The following is an 18701-nucleotide window of genomic DNA, read 5'->3' as shown; positions in this document are numbered from 1 at the left end:
CATGTTTGTTTGTCTTCAAATTTTATATGCTGTACAACCTGATTGTTTTACTACTTGTTCTTAATTTCAAAAAAACTTCATACTAAAAGAAGATAATTTGGAAGTTCTAAAGAATATTTTTTTAGAAGGTATACTAATTTGAAGTGGATACCAATTATTTGTATTAAAATTACTTATGGATAAATTTGAATCTGCAAAAATTAAGTGCAACGTTATTCTTTGGCACCTGTTATAGGAGGCAAAAATGGTGATTCAATGTAGTTTCTATCCTTAGGGAGCATTTAGTGTAGTTTAGACATAATGACACTAATGTAAATTAGAGTAGAATAAATTCTTTAAAGTAGGACAAAAGGAGTGTTAAAGAGCACACAGTTTCAGTTATGGATGATAAAATTCTAGAGATCTATTATACAGCATAGTGCCTAGAGTGAATAATGCTGTATTGGATGCTTAAAATTTCCTAAGAAATCTTACGTTGTGTTCTTACCACCAATAACAATAATAATAAAGGGGACAAGAGGAAATTTTGAGAGATGACAGATATGTTTACAGCCTTGACGGTGACAATGGTTTTGTGGGTGTGTACTGATCCCCAAACTCTGATATATATGTATATAAAATATGTACAGTTTTTTGTATGTCAATCATACTTCAATAAGGTGGTTACAAAAAAGAATCAAGAAAAATAATCACCCTAATAAAAAGAGTGTTATTGTATATTAAAGAGGGGAAGGATTACTTCTAATTGGTAGTATCAGAAAGGTCTTCATGGAGGAAGGTATAGAAAAATCTAGGACAATATAAGAAACAATACTTTAAGAAAAGGAATGATATAAACAAAAATAAACCAAAAGATGAAGAACCCTCAACGATGTTTATGAAAAATCAGGAGAAATTCCATTTTGATTTGAGAGTATGAGGTACTTGTCATGATATATAATGATAATTGTCTAGAAATATGTTGAGAAAATGCTGCTTAGAAAGGAAGTTAGGTTATTTATTAATCCATTCCTTTGAAATGTAAGTTTCATGATAATCAGAAACATACGAGTGTAGCTGTTCAATAACAACATGATTTATTTCCAAGAGGATAGTATATTATAGGAGAAGTAGGATTTTTTTCTCTTTCACAAGCTAATATAGTGTTTACTGATTCTAATGACACTTAAAGAAACAAGAAACAAAAAACATATACACGATAAGCTATCCTTATTCGACTATGTTATGGTCTTGCATTCCTGATTAGAAACATACAAGTTAGCCTCCCAAAGTCTCAGTTTTCTCATTTGCAAAGTGAATAAAATAATAGTACCCATCCCCAAGGTGCTGTAGAGTGTATTTAATCATGTACTTAATCTGAAGTTTTAATTAGAGCGCATAGCATATATTTGTGGTTGCTTTTGCTCCTATTTATGGCTAAAAGTTCCTACATCTATTACATATGTTTTGTGTTTGAATGAAGAGAAAGGCACCATTATTTCAAATATCCCCTCTAGCCAACAAATGAAAGCTAAGACTTAGAAGCTAGGATGTCTAACACCATATCCTCTTCATGTGGACTATATAGTAGAAGATATGTAAATTAAGACTCAGTTAAATGCTCACATTTTATAAAGGAGACCCTTGAATATATCAAATCCTCAGAGAGTGTGTTAGCTTGAACTCTTAGCCTGCTGAGTCAGTTTCTATAGTTGATTTCTCCAAAAGGTCTTGATATTAAAAGTAGCATTACAGAACACTAATAGCAAACTATTTCTGCTACTTTGGGTATTTTTACAGGGTGCTAATTGTGCCAAATCAAGACATTGAAATCGCATAATTTTAGGTTAATATTAGCATAATCCTACATACTTTTTCAGAATCAGTGCAGGAATAGTACACCCTGAATATTTTTCCATCATGATGGAATTTTCAAATATCACAACCTTTACATTGTCAGTTGTCTACTGGAACATTATATTTTGGCAAAGATATTTGTAAAAGAGAAGGCAAAGAAAATTTGTGGAGTTCTAGACAATAGTAATATCAGAGACACTTTGCTTTCCTTTTTATAACTAACGATTTAAATAATCAGATACCAAGCGTAGGTAAAGAAATGAATCTCTAACTACTTGAGTACTTATCAATTTATCTCAAGGATATTTATGGTGTTTCCCCCTAAGCCAAAATATAGTGCTTAATTAAGGTCCCCTTAGCCCCCCAAAAACCTCTTAGGTCAAGTTTCTGATATGTGTGTATACTTATATACATATTAAAGTATATGTATGATTGTGTGCACTTTCAGATCAAAAAGTCCTCATTTATCTAAAGCGATTTCAGTTTATTGGTGAGGCTTTTCTGTTATAGCCTCCTCCTCCACAGATCTGCCTATGTAGAGATTTAAGCCCATTAAGAGACCAGCAAAGTTTAAACAACACTTTAGAAATCTAAAGAATTTTAAGATTCCTAGAACTTAAAGTATAATAATAATAAAAAGAATTTTAAGATTTATTTTAATAGTCTTAGTGATAACCTGAATTGTTTGTGAGTCCTTACAAATAATGCAATCGGCATTTAACTAATTTTTTAATATAAATTTAAGTTATACAAGCACAGTTTTTTTTACATGGATATATTGCAGAATGGTGAAGTCTGGTCTTTTTGTGTACCCATGATGCAAATGATGTACTGTGTCTCCATTAAGCAATTTCCTATCCTTCGCCCCCGTCCCACCCTCTGACCCTTCTGAGTCTCCAGTGTCTGTTATTCCACACTCTGTGTATACACATTATTTAGCTCCCACTTGTAAGTGAGAACATGCAGTATTTGACTTACTGTTTTTGAGTTATTCCACTTAAAATGACCACCAGTTCCATCCATGTTGCTGCAAAAGACTTGATTTCATTCTTTACTATGGCTTTGTAGTATTCAATAGGGTATATGAAATTGTTTGTTCCATATGCAATTTGTCTCTCTCTCTCTCTCTCTCTCTCTCTCTGTGTGTGTGTGTGTGTGTGTGTGTGTGTGTGTGTGTGTGTGTATAAAAGCTAAGACTTAGAAGCTAGGATAGACACACAATAGAATACTACACAATGGAATACATTCATTCACACACATATAAAGAACATCTCCACATGTTCTTTATCCAATCATCTGTTTTTAAATAATGCTATTGACTTCTTTAATGTAAGGTTAATTTTATCAATGTTGTTTTGGTTTAAAACACTCACCTTAAAAGAGTCACAGTCCCTAAATTTGTGTTCTCATATTTAAATTAGCTCTCAGTAAATTTGTGCAAAATGTATTATTCTTTTTAGGATGGTGTCGAGCTTACTAAATTATTTATCTTGAAGAATCATCGTTTTGTGTCTTTTATTAATGAAAACAACAATTATGCGATTGCTGATATATTTGGAAAACTATTTCTGATGTAGATTGATTTCTTTTTCTAAATTCTGTATCTGTTAAAAATTTAGAGATTACTAACTGTGTTAATATCGATAATACTAAATTTTATTGCTATTTATAACTTGGAGAGTACTTTCATGCTCCTCAAAAAGCTGAAGAGGCAGGCAATGTTACTCTTGGTTTACGTGTGAGATAACTGAGACTCAGAAGTAAAATAACGTATCCAAGTATTTATGGCTCTTAAATGGAAGATATAAGGGGTTTGTGAAATTACTCATGGACTTTTTTATTCATTCATTCAGTTATTAAAATGTATTAAACATTTGTCATGTACCAGGAACAGTGCTTAGTACCAGAAATTCAAAGGTGCATAAAACATCTTCCTTCTTCTAAGAGGTACATAGTGTACTGGAACAAACAGCCTTGTAAATACATAATTAGAACATGAAGTAGTATGTTAATAGAGGTTTTCACAAAGCTGTGGAAGCTTGTCTTATGGAGTAACTAATTCCAAGAGAGACAAGCCTCACAGAATAGTGACATTTTAGATAGGGTGGCATTCTAGGAGACAAAAAAAGGCCCACAGTAAAAAAGGAATTTTGATTGTTATGAAAATTTTCAGATATTCTATGTTTTCAGTATAGTATACATGGTGGGCTATGTGAATGTTTGTATAGGGACCAAAGTAGGAAGTGAGGTTATCTGTTAAAGAGTGCTGAGAAACTGAAAATAGGGAAAGATGAGTTGGAATATGCTGAGGAAAAGTTATTAGGAGTGTTCAAGAAAGTCCATGACAGTGGGGCTAGAGAGAACAGGCTAGATTAAATAGTCATTTCTGGTTTAGAATTGATAAAATATAGAGACAAGCATGATAAGAAAGAAATTGAGAAGTAAAGGATGGCCTCAAGATTTCTAGCTGGGAAATCATTGACTAAAATTAAAACTAAGGACTGGATTAGGCCATTCTTGCATTGCTGTAAAGAAATACCTGAGACTGGGTGTTTATAAAGTAAAGGGTTTAATTGGCTCATGGTTCTGCAGGCTCTACAGGAAGCATAGCAACATCTGTTTCTGGGGAGGCCTCAGGGAGCTTTTACTCATGGTGGAAGGCAGAGCAGGTGTAGGCATTTCACATGGCAAAAGCAGAGAGAGAGAGAGTTGGTGGTGGGGGTGGGTGACTACACACTTTTAAACAAGCAGATTTTGGAGAACTCGCGAGCTCATTTTCATGAGGACGGTACCAAGAGAATGGTATTAAACCATGAGAAACCACCCTGATGATCCAATCACCTCCCACCAGGCCCCACCTCCAACACTGGGGATTACAATTTAATATGAGATTTGGGTGGGGACACAGATCCAAATCATATCAAAGACTTGCATGGGAAAATAAGGAATTGTTGACATAACATTTTTGAGGTTCACATCAAATGTTCTGATGAGGATAGTCCAAGAAACAGTTGGCTATAGAGCTCAGATAAGGGCTGAAATTTGGAGCTGTGTCATAATCACCCTAGATTAAGAGTCAATAATCTCCTGCCTATGGGCCAGTTCCACCCACCACTTGTTTTTGTAAAGTTGTATCGAATCCCAGCCATATCCATTTGCTTATGCTGCATGTATACCTTTTTTTGTACTGCAAGGCAGAGTTGAGTAGTTGTAATGAAAACCATATGGCCCACAAAACCTAAAATATTTATTCTCAAGATCTTTATAGAGTTTGCCAATCCCTGCTGTAGATGTTTGTTGAACCTTTGAAAGCAAATGAGGTTTCATACGGCAATGTCCATACAAGACATTTAAAAAGTTTACCTACAAAAGTTAGAATTCCTTTTGAGGTGAACATATTCTAGTCTCCATTAAGCACAGTAGAAGAGTCCCCTATAATTGGAAAGAGGTCATATTAGGTGTTTTTGTTGGTGATACAGGTAAAAGAAAATTTGTCTTTGCTGTTTATTCAGAATGCAATAAGTGAAGTTATGAGAAATAAGGGGAAAATGTGTAGAATTTCAACAGTGAAAAGAGGGGATAAAGGCATGAGAATGAGTTCTTAAACTCAAGTATTATAAACACTGTGAGAAACTTAAAATCAAATATGACTCCAAACGTATTCAAAGCCTGAGAACAAGGCTCACAACCTGGGGAGGATTAGGGATCAATAAAATAGAGTGTTACAAAGTAAAATGTCAATCCAGAGCTGTAAAAATATCAGCATTGAATATATTGAAAGCAGTAAAACTGAAAGAGAAGGCTATCATTTTATACCACTGTGTTTGTTTATTTCTTTGCCTTGTTCTATAAATATTTTAAATTATAAAATTTTTATTAACAGTGAGAGCAGAACTACCAGAGTGAGCGGATCAAAATTGGGACAGATGCTTTTCACTGCACACTTATTTTTCTGCTGTTCATGCATTATCTTGTACAGCATACATGTTTTACCTAAAAAAATCAAAATTGAGTCTTCTGCTTAGAAAAAAGTATACATTCTGTTTCAAACCATATACAAAAATAAAATCCCAGAAGATTTAAAACCAACATGAGAAAAAAACAAATCGATAAAGCTTTTGCAATAAAATAGAGGAGAATATGTTAATTAATATTGGATAAGAAAAGAATTGCTTACACAAATGATGAAGCACTAATCGTGAATAAAAATAATAAACTGGACTACATTGAATATTAATAACATGTATACATCAGAAGACAGCACTGAGAGAGTAAAAATGAAACCCACAGAGTGGGAGAAATTATTTGGAATACACACATAATGGATGAAGTGTGTCTATTTCTAATTATGAAGAATTCCTACAAATCTTTCAGAAAAGTACAGATAATCCAATAGAAAAATGGAAAAAGTTCTTGAAAAGTGAACCATGGCACGAAAAGGGCTTGTGGCCTGCTGGCAATATTCTTTTTTTTTTTTTTAATTATTTTTTATTATTATACTTTAAGTTCTAGGGTACATGTGCATAACGTGCAGGTTTGTTACATATGTATACTTGTGCCATGTTGCTGTGCTGCACCCATCAACTCGTCATTTACATCAGGTATAACTCCCAATGCAATCCCTCCCCCCTCCCCCCTCCCCATGATAGGCCCCGGTGTGTGATGTTCCCCTTCCCGAGTCCAAGTGATCTCATTGTTCAGTTCCCACCTATGAGTGAGAACATGCGGTGTTTGGTTTTCTGTTCTTGTGATAGTTTGCTACCGGGATGGCATTTTAAAGTGATCACTTTATAGTAAATAACTAATGCGTTTTATGCATCATAGTAATGTTAAGATTTTTGTCATCTTTACAAAATAAATCCAAATGGCCAATAAATATATAAAGAATTTCTAAGTCCCATTAATGGTCCAGGCCATGCAAATTAAAACTAAAATGAAATATCACTGCTTACCAACTAGAATCATTGAAATGTATAAGTCTGACAATTCCCTGTGGTGGTGAGAATATACAGCAATTAGAAATTTCACACAGTGTTACTTGATCTGTGAATTGTAAATAGAAGTATAAACTTACACTACTGCTTCTTGGAGTGAAATCCATTTGGCACTATTTAGTAAATTCAAAGATCTACATAACCTATAGCCCATCAATTTCACTTCTATATATACACTCCACAGAAATGCATGTGTTCATATTCCAGGAGACATATTCGGGAATGTCATAGCAGCAAAGTAATAGCCCCAAACCAAAAACTACTCCAGTATTCATTAATAGTAAAATTTGCTATGGTTTGAATGTGTCTCTTTCAAAATTCAGGTGTCGATAATGTGCTAGTACTAAGAGGTAGGGCATTTAAGTGATGATTAGGCCATGAGGGCTCCTTCTTTGTTAATAAAACTAAGACCCTTATAAACAAGGCTTCATGTGGCATTCAGTTCGCTTGCTCTCTTGCCCGTCTACCTTCTGCCATGTGAAGATACAGCAGGAAGGCCCTCACCAGACACCAAATACCAGCGCCTTTATCTTGGACTTCCCAGGCTCCAGAACTGTGAGTGAATACATTTCTATTATTTGTAAATTATCCAGTCTCAGGCATTTTGTTATAACAGCACAAACAGACTAAGATAATCATACAGTGAAAAATTAATCAACAACTAATAAGCAAAGATGTAGATTAATCTTGAAGCTATGATATGGAGTGTTCCATTTGGCTGCTGGAAGTTTTAGTTCTTGGTCTGGGTGATAGTTACCATGGGTTTATATGAATTGTTCCCTATATGATGTTTCACAACAAAAAGCATTTAAAAAGTAAATATATGTAATATACTCAGAGATAGGCATGGCCAACCATGGATTCCATGCTGAAATAGTGATTCAGAGTTCATCCGCAGTCTAATGACATTGCCTATTTAAATACTTTAAGTCCTGAAATTGAAGAAGGTAATTTCTTAAGAAGGAATTTCTAATTTATGGGTCTGTTCAGCACCAGAGAGACACTAGTATGGCTCAGGTTCTATGTTGCTTATTTTATTTGCATTTAAAGTCTTAAGCCAAATAAAGGTAGACTAATAATGACAACAACTACTACTACTCATACTTGTTGAACACTGCCAGTCACTGTTCTAAGAAATTCGTATTTTCATTTGTAACTGAGCTTACTTGAATCTCTTCTCTTTTTTTCTTGGTTAACTAGTGGTCTATCAATTTTATCTTTTCAAAGAGTCCACATTTTGTTTCATTGATCTTTTGTATTTTTTGTCTCAATTTCATTTAGTTCTGCTCTGATATTCGTTATTTCTTTTCTTCTGGAGCTTTGTGTTTGCTTTGTTGTTGATTCTCCAGTTCCTTGAGGTGTGATGTTAGGTAGTCAGACTGTGATTTTTCAGGCTTTTTGATGTAGTCATTTAGTGCTAGAAAATGTCCTCTTAGCACTGCTTTTGCTGTATCCCAGAGGTTTTGAACAATAGGTATTGTTGTGAACGTGGTGAAAACGGAACACTTGTACACTGCTGGTGACTGTAAATTACTACAACCTATATGGGAAACAGTATGAAGATTTCTTTTTTTTTTTTTTTTTTTTTTTTTTTTTGAGACGGAGTCTCGCTCTGTCGCCCAGGCTGGAGTGCAGTGGCGCGATCTCGGCTCACTGCAAGCTCCGCCTCCCGGGTTCACGCCATTCTCCTGCCTCAGCCTCCCGAGTAGCTGGGACTACAGGCGCCCACAACCGCGCCCGGCTAATTTTTTGTATTTTTAGTAGAGACGGGGTTTCACCGTGGTCTCGATCTCCTGACCTTGTGATCCGCCCGCCTCGGCCTCCCAAAGTGCTGGGATTACAGATGTGAGCCACCGCGCCCGGCAAAGATTTCTTAAAGAACTAAAAGTAGATCTAACATTTGATCCAGAAATCTCATTACCGGGTATTTACCCAGAGGAAGAGAAGTCATTATATCAAAAAGACACTTGCACGCATATGTTTATAGCAACACAATTCACAATTGCAAAGATATGGAACCAACCTAAGTGCCAGTTGACCAATGAGTAGATAAAGAAAATGTGGCATATATTTTCATATACTGTGAAATACTACTCAGCCATATACCATGCAATACTACTCAGTCATAGAAAATAATGAAATAATGTCTTTTGCAGCAACTTTGATGGAGTTGGATGCCATTATTCTGAGTGAAGTAATTCAGGAATGGAAAACCAAATACTGTATGTTCTCACTTATAAGTGGGAGCTACGCTGTGGGTACACAAAGGCAGACAGAGTAGTAGAATGGACTTTGAAGACTCAGAAGGGGCAGAGTGGGAAGGGAGTGAGGGATAAAAAGTTACCTATTGGGTGTAATGTACACTACTTGGGTGACACGTGCACTAAAATATCTGATTTTACTTCTATACAATTAATTCATGTAACCAAAAATCACGTGTATTCCAAAGTCTATTGATTGTTTTAAAAACATTAATAAAATAAAAGATGTAAAAAAAGAAATTTATATATACTCATTTATTAAGCTCCCACAATTAACGTTAGGAGGTAAGTACTTCATAATTGGTAGTATACTTATCTTTTATTAAATAATTGTATTACTTAGGAAGTTTAGGGGTGGGGAGAAGTAGCAAGGTACTATGATTTGGGGCAGATAACTAACCTTTATTTATTGGCACATACAGTTTGGACCACGAGACACTAGCCAAGGTCTGTCCTCCTCACCTAATCAAAGATGAAATATGTGGGATGAAGTAATCAGCAGCCCAAGCTGAGTTTGCAGACCTAAGTATAAAGCAACAATGGATATGTCAGAAAGCTACTAGGGTGTTATTTATTTAAATCTATTTCATGGAATTGACTACCACCTTAATGGCCCGAAAGTGTTAAAGTATGTCCCAGAGTACTGAATTACTCCCTAAATGTAATTTATGCTTGAGAATAATCTGACTAACTTGATTTAGAACAGCAGGAAATAAGTTATGCTGCACATAAATGAAGCAGCAGTGTAATTTTAAATACCAGTTGCATAGTGAATGAGAATTTTAATATTTGCAAAATTCTAAAATCACTTGATTTATTATCCATATGTTTATACTGACATTTTTTGCCCTTTATTAAGTTCCATCTATATTTCTTCTTACTGCCAAGAAAGAAAACTTTTTTCCTAGAAATATTACAGAAGGCAAAAATTATATTTGTTTCCCTGAATGCTATTTTTGATGTCTCTACTTGTTTCTAGTTGTTACCATTTTCTTCATTCGTGGGCAGTCCAATTAATGGAGCAAGAAAAATTTAGGGAGGACAGTGACTAATTAGATATTAAATTTATAAATCTAACATTGTAAAACCAGAAAAAAATATATTTTTTTCATTTGGAAGTTTCCTTGGTGGAAAAGAGTTTAAGTTTATAAGTAGTCATGATAAAAAATGTAATTTTATGTAGTAAATTCAAGAACATATTAAATTCAGCACATATTAAATACTGAAAAGTGTATTTTAAAATTTTATGTGAGGCTTGAAATGGAGTTTAAAGTATTATTACTCACATTAAATGTCATCACATGTAAAGCCCATGATTTTATTCTTTAATATTTTGTTTGAATAGTTACTTATTTCAACAGTAATTTCAATAATAAAATTAAATCAACTTTACAGTTTTCAAAGGTTTAGCAGTTGCATGCTGTAATAAATACTTCATATTTATATATTTATAAAGTAACAGTGTAAGTCATTTTTATTAGGTCCTTGAGGATGCAAAAGTTTGGATTATACCAGGAGACAAGAGAAAAAGGGAAGAAGGGTAAATATGCTATTGATATGCAAATTCACAAGTCCTAAGGCAGAAGCAGGGGTCGGGCAGAAAGTCCATCCTGCCTCCCTCTTGTGGGCCTGCAACAATGATGTAAATGGAAGGCCTGTTCCCCTTCTCTTCCTACCTCCAGCTCTGTCTTACAGAGCTATGGGTACCATGATCAAGTATATGAACCCTTATAGTTTTCTTCTCTGAGAGAATGTAAAGGAAAGATAACTTGTAGAAAGGAAAAGAATTCAGGGTGAGAGGGGGATTTGTTGAATTTGGTAGAGGATGGCAACTATCAATATGATGAGTGATTGAGAAACAAGTCTGTGCAACAGGTTTGAAATTGAAAATCGTTAAGGTATACAGGATCCTGAAATGAAGAATGGGCATTTATAGCAGTATGTTGGAGAAACAGTCACCTCCTAGTAGCTAAAAGTGTTGGCAAAAGTATAGTTCAAGTGATTGGGTAGGAAAAACAGCAAACCAAGAGTGGGGACTGATGGTTGCTACAAAGGTGGAGTGGTAAGTCATGACCAACTGGTGCTTCTCTGTGCTCTGGTTAGCTGCTGACTGTTTCTCAGACTGTGATAGCAGGAGGAGGGTTGGAGTTAGCAGTCATTAGCATATGAGACTGCCATTTAAAAAAATTTTTATTCTATTTTTCTGACTCAAAATATGAAAAGCACACTGTAGACAAATGGAAAAATATAGAAAAATCATGAGGTCAGGAGATAGAGACCAACCTGGCTAACACGGTGAAACCCCGTCTCTACTAAAAATAAAGAAAATTAACTGGGCATGGTGGTGGGCACCTGTAGTCCCAGCTACTCGGGAGGCTGAGGTAGCAGAATGGTGTGAACCCAGGAGGCAGAGCTTGCAATGAGCCAAGATCGCACCACTGCACTCCAGCCTGGGTGACAGTGCGAGACTCCATCTCAAAAAAAAAAAAAAAAATTATATAATAAAATTAAAATATATATAGTCTCACCAGTATGGAACAATGCTACCTATGTTGCATAGTTTTTTTAGATTCCCATTCAAAAGCAACTCTTTGACTCCCGTGATGCAAATACATGTGCAGTTCGTTTTTAAAGGGAATAAACTCTTAAGATATATTGATAGGTCATTTATTGTATGTTATATACCACTGAAAATACGTGAATGCTAAATCGTTACTAAACATGCAAAAACATTCCCAGGATCATTTTGTTGTGGAAGGATATAATGTATCTGAATAACTCTAGAATACCATTAATTATCAAAGGCAACATTCTTACTTTTCACTAACTGTAGTTAGAGAATAGCTCTTTGGCTACCTTCGGTTGCCTTTTTTATGCTACCAAAATGCTGTCTGTTTTACATGATTTGAAAGGTTAAGCATATGATTATTCATTAAATACAATGTCTGAAAGAATGCAATGTACATGTAGATACATTCTTAAATTTTAGGTAGTTAATAAAAATAAGGGGAAAAAGACTCTAGAACTATCACTTTCAATTGTTTAACTGATAAGGTGAAACTTCATCTTGGAAAAATAAAATATTTCACAGGAGAGCATGTGCAGTGGTAGAAAGGTGCCATTGAAACAAGAGATATTTGGGTTAGAAGCCTCTCTCTACTACTATTTAATACCATTTTCACCTTTTGGCAAATTACTTGGCCTCTGTTTTCTCCAATGGAAAATGGGAATAATAATTGCTATGCTGCAGGGTTATTGTAGGTGTCAATGAAATGATATGCCTGACACTGTAAAAGCACAGAGCCCGGTGCCTGGCTATTAGTAATTGTTTCATAAATGTTAATTCATTTCTCTGCCCAGTACATCAGTAGGCAGATGTAGCAATTTTAAAATTCTAGTGTTACTTTAAATTCCTGAATGAAGGTAGAGGACTGTAAAGATATCATGATATTCAAAAGTATGATCCATTGCTTCTTAAGAATAGAGTTCATAAAAACTTGACAGATTCCTGTACTCTGAGGCAGCACCATAGCCAGTAATCTTTAGGATGGCTTTTGGTTTAGTGCTCACAAATGCTTGCTTGAACAGGCCCCAGGAGATCTGGTAGACTGTAAGTCCAATAAGATTTCAAATCTTACTTTGTAGCAGTGTTTTTCACCTTGACTGTGCATTGAAATCACCTGGATGCTTTGAAAAATAACAATGTCAGCATCCAACCTCCAGAAATACTGATTAAGTTGATCTTGAGTGGAGTCCCAGGGTCACTGTTTGGTTATTGTTGTTGCTGTTTTTTTAAATGCCCCGGTTGATTCTTATGTGCAACTGTCTTAGGTAAACATAAAGCCCTGGTTCATATTATTTCTGCCTCAGTCTCTTTTATGACTGGAAAGTGACCAATTCTTGCTTCCTAACATTCTTTCCATGTGCGATGTTAACACATTTGACTTGTACTAAGTTCCTGCGGTATTCTAATCCAAAATTTTAGTGGATACAATAAAATAAGTAGGATTCAAGAAGGCATCACATAGTTTAGTTTATCAGTTAGTGAAATGCTTACATCTGAGCCTACAATATGAATTACATCTGTCATCTTATTTTAAATATTGACAGAATCTTTAATGATAGTGATGAATTATTGATTTATTGGTGTGATAATGGTACTTTAGTTATATTTTTAAGTTTTATTTGTAATAACTATATGTATTTATGGGGTGAGTGTGATGTTTCAGTGTAATGTTTCATTGCGTCATGATCAAATCAGGTTACTTAACATATCCATAACCTCGAACATTTATAATTTCCCTGTGGTGAGAACATTTAAAATTCTCTTTCACTATTTTGAAATATACAGTACAATATTGTTAACTTTGTTCATCTTACTATGCAGTAGAACACTAGAACTTATTACTCCTTTCAATTGATGAATAGATAGTTTTGGATCAAGAATAATATTGAAAGTGATAGAATTTATGAAGTAATTTAATTTGTATCCAAACATATTTTGAAATTGAATATATTGCTTCCAAATAATTTATTACAATGTTAAGATATTTGTAAATTTCTAGAATTTAAAAAAATATATATTCTTAGGAAAGGAAATGCTAATCGTCCAAAATAGTTTCTTTACCTTTCTTTTAATCAAGAAATATATTCACTTTAAACGGAAAAATTGCAACCTTCAGTTTAAAATCATCTTTTTTATTGAGCATGTTTAAAAAATTTTGTGGGTACATGTTAGGTGTATCTATTAATTTTTATTTGTTAATTGAAACTAAACTCTACAAATGCCAGAAACTATCAGAATATCTTTGTCAGTATAACCAAAAAATATATGCTGTATCTCTACAATCTGTTTTATATCATCCATTTATTTTTCTTGATCCGTATTTTTTACCTGCAGGCGATTTGACAGATCTGTTGAGAAATGGCGGCGTTTTCATTATGATATAAAGATATTTAATCAGTGGCTAACAGAAGCTGAACAGTTCCTCAGAAAGACGCAAATTCCTGAGAATTGGGAACATGCTAAATACAAATGGTATCTTAAGGTAAGTTTTTGATTTTTTTTTTTGTTTTTTTTTCTAAATTGTGTTTATCTTCATCACATCTGGACTGTTTAATTTCTTTAAGTTCAGGTTGTGAAGGATGATGGAAATGACCACTTTTGACTTTTGTTGTCATCATTATACATACTAGAAAGAAAATTATAATGGTAATATTAGAGAACTGTGCTGTGGACTTTTTGTGTCAGGATGAGAGCGTTTGCCTGGACAGGACTGGTTTATCTGATAAACTGCAAAATAGAATTGAATCTGTGACAAAAGGGAGCATCGTAACAGCAAGGTGTTTTGTGGCTTTGGGGCAATGTGTATTTTTGCTGTATGTTGGAACCGTTCCAGAAGGAGAACTTGTGGCATACTTAGCTATAATGAAGTTGCTAGAAATATCCATCATGATAAAATTACAGTTCTGTTTCCCTAAAGACAATTTGTAGTGATACTGCCATATTTCTATATATTCTATTGACAAAATGCCTTTTGAAATAGTCCAGAGGCCAAAACAATGCAGAGTTAATTGGTGGTACTTATTGACTTTTTTATGGTTTATGTTAATAGAGAAGCAACAAATGGATGATAACCAGTGTATAGTTTAATTTCAACTTGTTGTGTCCTTTGAATATGCAGGTAAAGATAGATTAGATTGTCAAGGATATAATTTGGTTCCTAAAATATATAGTTTAGGCATAAGAAACATTGTGTTTATTACACAAAGGCTTAATTATGTTTGCATCTTTTTTTAGCTCAAATTGTTCATGTTGCAGTAGTCAATCAAGTGGATTTGAATTGTAGCCAATTTTTAATGCCAGAAAATACTGATTAAGACAGATGAGGGCAAAAAACACTCAGTAGTTTATTAAATAGTTTAGATATTTCAAAATGCTGGATTCACAAAAGCAATATCACATTTGACTTTACAGTCTTCATTCTCAAATATGTTTCTATAGTGAATATGCCTTTTGATATTAAGGAGTTAAGCATTTAAATGCCTATGTATATGATAAGCTATTTAAACACAGGAAATGAATATTTTAAAAATCTTGTGTAATCATATATATATCAATCAAACTTGTATGCACACCAGCATTGGCATTTGTATAGAGAGGAAATGTATGGATTCTCAATCTGCTTTAATATAGAAGATACATTTTAAAAATAGCACTGAAGTGAATTTTGGGCTAATGCAGCATAATGGGGTCTCTGCCTGAGAGGCAGAAATATATTAGAGTTATATAAAATGTTTTGGGGGAGATATAGAAACTACTTGCCATTTTCAATGATATCCAACCCATGGTAGTTATATATTTTAATTTATATTTTATTATAAAATTAGTACTTATTGTGAAAAAAATCAAGCAACATAGAAATGTATAAAAGAAGTACCTCCATTCTACTCTTTGGAGGATAGTTATTCCGTATGGATTTTGGTACATATTTCAGGTTGGGTTTCTTGGAAAGCCATTGTAAAATGGAGATTTGTATGTAGAAGGTTTATTAGGGAGTACTTTTACGATCAAGCAATTTGTTTTGTCGTAACTTCGTGTAGTCCCCAGTTTTCTTCATGTTCCTTGTTCTTGAAGTCAGTTAAGCTCTTGAACCTGTGTATTTAACATTTCATCAAATTTAGAAAGCTTTCAGCCATTTTTTTTTAAAAAAATGGGACTCCAATTGTACATTTATTAGGCTCCTGAAAACTGCCCCCACTACTCACTGATGTTATGTTCATTTTCTTTTTAGTCTCATTTCTCTGTAATTCATTTTATATAATCTCTATTGTCAAATAGACTCATCTTTTTCAAAGTCTAATCTATGGCTAATCCCATGTAGTACATATTTTTAACATCAGATATTTTCATCTCTTAGAAGTATAATTTGGGTCTTTTTTATTTCTTCCATGTGTCTACTCAACATGTTCAGTCTTTACTTTCTTGATTATATGGAATACAGATATAATAACTGTTAGAATATTCTTCTCTACTAATTTTATCATCTGTGTCTATTCTGGGTTAATTTAAATGGATGTATTTTTCTCCTCATTAAGGGTGTTATTTTACTGCTTCTTTGGATGACTGGTAATTTTTGATTATATGCCAGACATTGTGAATTTTAACTTATTGAGTGCTTGATACTTCAAATAAATTCAAATATATTGAAATAAATATTCTTAACCCTTGTTCTGGAACCCAGTTAATTTACTTGGAAACAATTGACCTTTTGATAATCTTCCTTTTATGCTTTGTTAGTTATGACCAGAACAGTGTAAGTTTAGGGCTACTTTTTCCCCACTACTGAGGCAAAACCCTTCTGAGTACTCTCTTTGATGCCCTGTGAATGATAAAATTTTTCACTGGAGCTAGTGGGAACAGGTGGTATTCTTAGCCACATGTGAGCTCTGGTGATTGTTCCCTTTAATTCTCTTGTGTAGTTCTTTCCTTAGCTTTGAGTGGTTTTCTCACATATATGAACTGATCAAGACTCAGCTGAAGAATAAAATAAAGCTTTCTGCAAATGTCTAAAATGTCCTCTGCATGTGTATGACCTCTCTGGTATTTTGCCCTGTGATCACTAGTCAACCTTGGGCTGCTGAAACTCTCAGCTTCATCTTTTAACAAAAGCCTCCTGGCAGGGACCACTGTCCTTCAATGTCTGATGTTCAGTATGTTGAAAACCATTGTAGCATATGTTTTGTTTTTTCTTTTTTTAAATGTTTCAGCCAGGAGGTTAAGTACAGCCTTTTTTACTCCAACTTGGAAACAAGTCCAAAACAAACTATTTTGATGTAATTTGATCTTTTAATACATTAACGTTATACAATTTTGTGAATATATCATAACTTTAAGTTTCCACAGACTGTCTAATGGTCCTCATTTCTTGACAGTGTGGCTTAGTTGCAATTTATGAACATTTTATCAGAACTTTTTCCCTCAATTGGATAATTTTTTTTTTTTTTTTTTTGAGATGGAGATTTGCTCTTGTCGCCCAGGCTGGAGTGCAGTGGCAGGACCTCAGCTCACTGCAACTTCTGCCTCCAGGCTTCAAGTGATTCTCCTGCCTTGGCCTCCCGAGTAGCTAGGATTACAGGTGCCCACCACCACGCCTGGCTAATTTTTGTATTTTTAGTAGAGAAGGGGTTTCACCATGTTGGTCAGGCTGGTCTAGATCTCTGACCTCAGGTGATCTGCCCATCTCAACCTCCCAAAGTGCTGGGATTACAGACGTGAGCCACCATGCCTGGCCAATTGGATAATCTTAAAATGACTATTTTATTTAGTCTATTTTTTTCTCAATCTGTAGATGAAATAAGAAAAATCATTCTAGATGTCCAAGGAAAAATTCTTTCAGAAAAGAGCTGTAAATGACATCACAAATCCCCCAAACAGTTAAGGTATTTCTTTCCTGTTTATTTTATGTCCAAAATCATGCATATGAACATGTGCACACACACATGCACACACATGAGTGTGCACACACAGGAATACATATACACGTACATAATATACCTTAGGTTATCTTTCCATTCTGAGTAATTATCTTAAAATGGGTAAAATAAACCCTGTAAGATACCTTCATCGATAAGGCAAATCAAAGCTTTGGTAATTTCAGCTATCTTGACCATTGTTGATTGACTAATAACGAATAGGAGAATGAGTTTAAATATTTACTATGAAATTATTTTAGAAAACAGGATGTAGACAGTGGCTGTTAGCAGACAATTGTTTGGCATGAGCCAGTAATGGTTACTGTGAAAAAAGTGAACCAAGCAGCCCAAATATTAAACAAACACACTCAGAAACACGTTGGAGTTTGAAGCCTCATATGTACAATTTTCAGTAAAGAAATAATTTTTAGACATGAAATACAACATAGGGGTATGTTGTAAACTTGTCCCTATATATTTTGATCAAATTGCATCTTTTCTTTTTCACTTTAAAAAAGAGAATTTAGTGCTTTAACTGAGGCTTAGTGTTGTCATTCAAAATGTACTGACTGCCAATAGCAGCAGAAAGATAATCTGGTTCCATGCAACTCTTTTTTTTTTTTCCTCTGTCACGAGTAAAAGACAAAATTAAATATATGAATTAGTGCTTTTTGAAGATATTCCAAAGCAATATACCATGCCACTATGGAGAACCTCTCTAAAAATACCACATTGTTTTTCTGAGAAAAATATCAATCATGTTATATGCCACTCAAATTGGTTTATTAATAAATTCATTGAATGATATCAGTATCTCTTAATGCATTCACTAAACAAGCAGTAATTGAGTGCATATACAAAGTTTTATCATCCACCAAAATAGTGATAATCCACATTAGGCTCTAATAGAAGTTTAGCAGAGGGGTTAAGAGGTTAAATGCTGGACTCAGAAAGATTGGATTCAAATCCCACGTCCTTTAGCTTAATAATTGTAGAATCTTGTGAAAATATCTTAATTCTTTTCATGTCTCTGAAATCTTTTCTCTAAAATGGAAATATAAATGAGATGTGTATAAAACCACTTGGAATAGCATTTTTCACAAAATAATTGCTCATTAAATGTAAGCCCCTATTG

At 34.1% G+C, this 18701-nt stretch overlaps 1 protein-coding gene across 14 annotated transcripts in view; it reads left to right on the top strand.

The window, feature by feature from the left end:
- Positions 1–18701, top strand: part of DMD (dystrophin) — a 2153717-nt gene that overhangs the window by 1003869 nt on the left and 1131147 nt on the right. For all 14 annotated transcript variants that reach the window (XM_015443662.3, XM_065538825.1, XM_065538826.1 and 11 more), the window contains one exon: positions 13992–14139. In XM_015443662.3, coding sequence (XP_015299148.3) covers positions 13992–14139 — 148 coding nt within the window. The remainder of the gene's footprint in view (positions 1–13991; positions 14140–18701) is intronic.

Source organism: Macaca fascicularis, chromosome X, assembly GCF_037993035.2.
Source record: "Macaca fascicularis isolate 582-1 chromosome X, T2T-MFA8v1.1".
In the NCBI taxonomy this organism is placed as follows: domain Eukaryota; kingdom Metazoa; phylum Chordata; class Mammalia; order Primates; family Cercopithecidae; genus Macaca; species Macaca fascicularis.
This window is presented reverse-complemented; position numbering and strand designations above follow the sequence as displayed.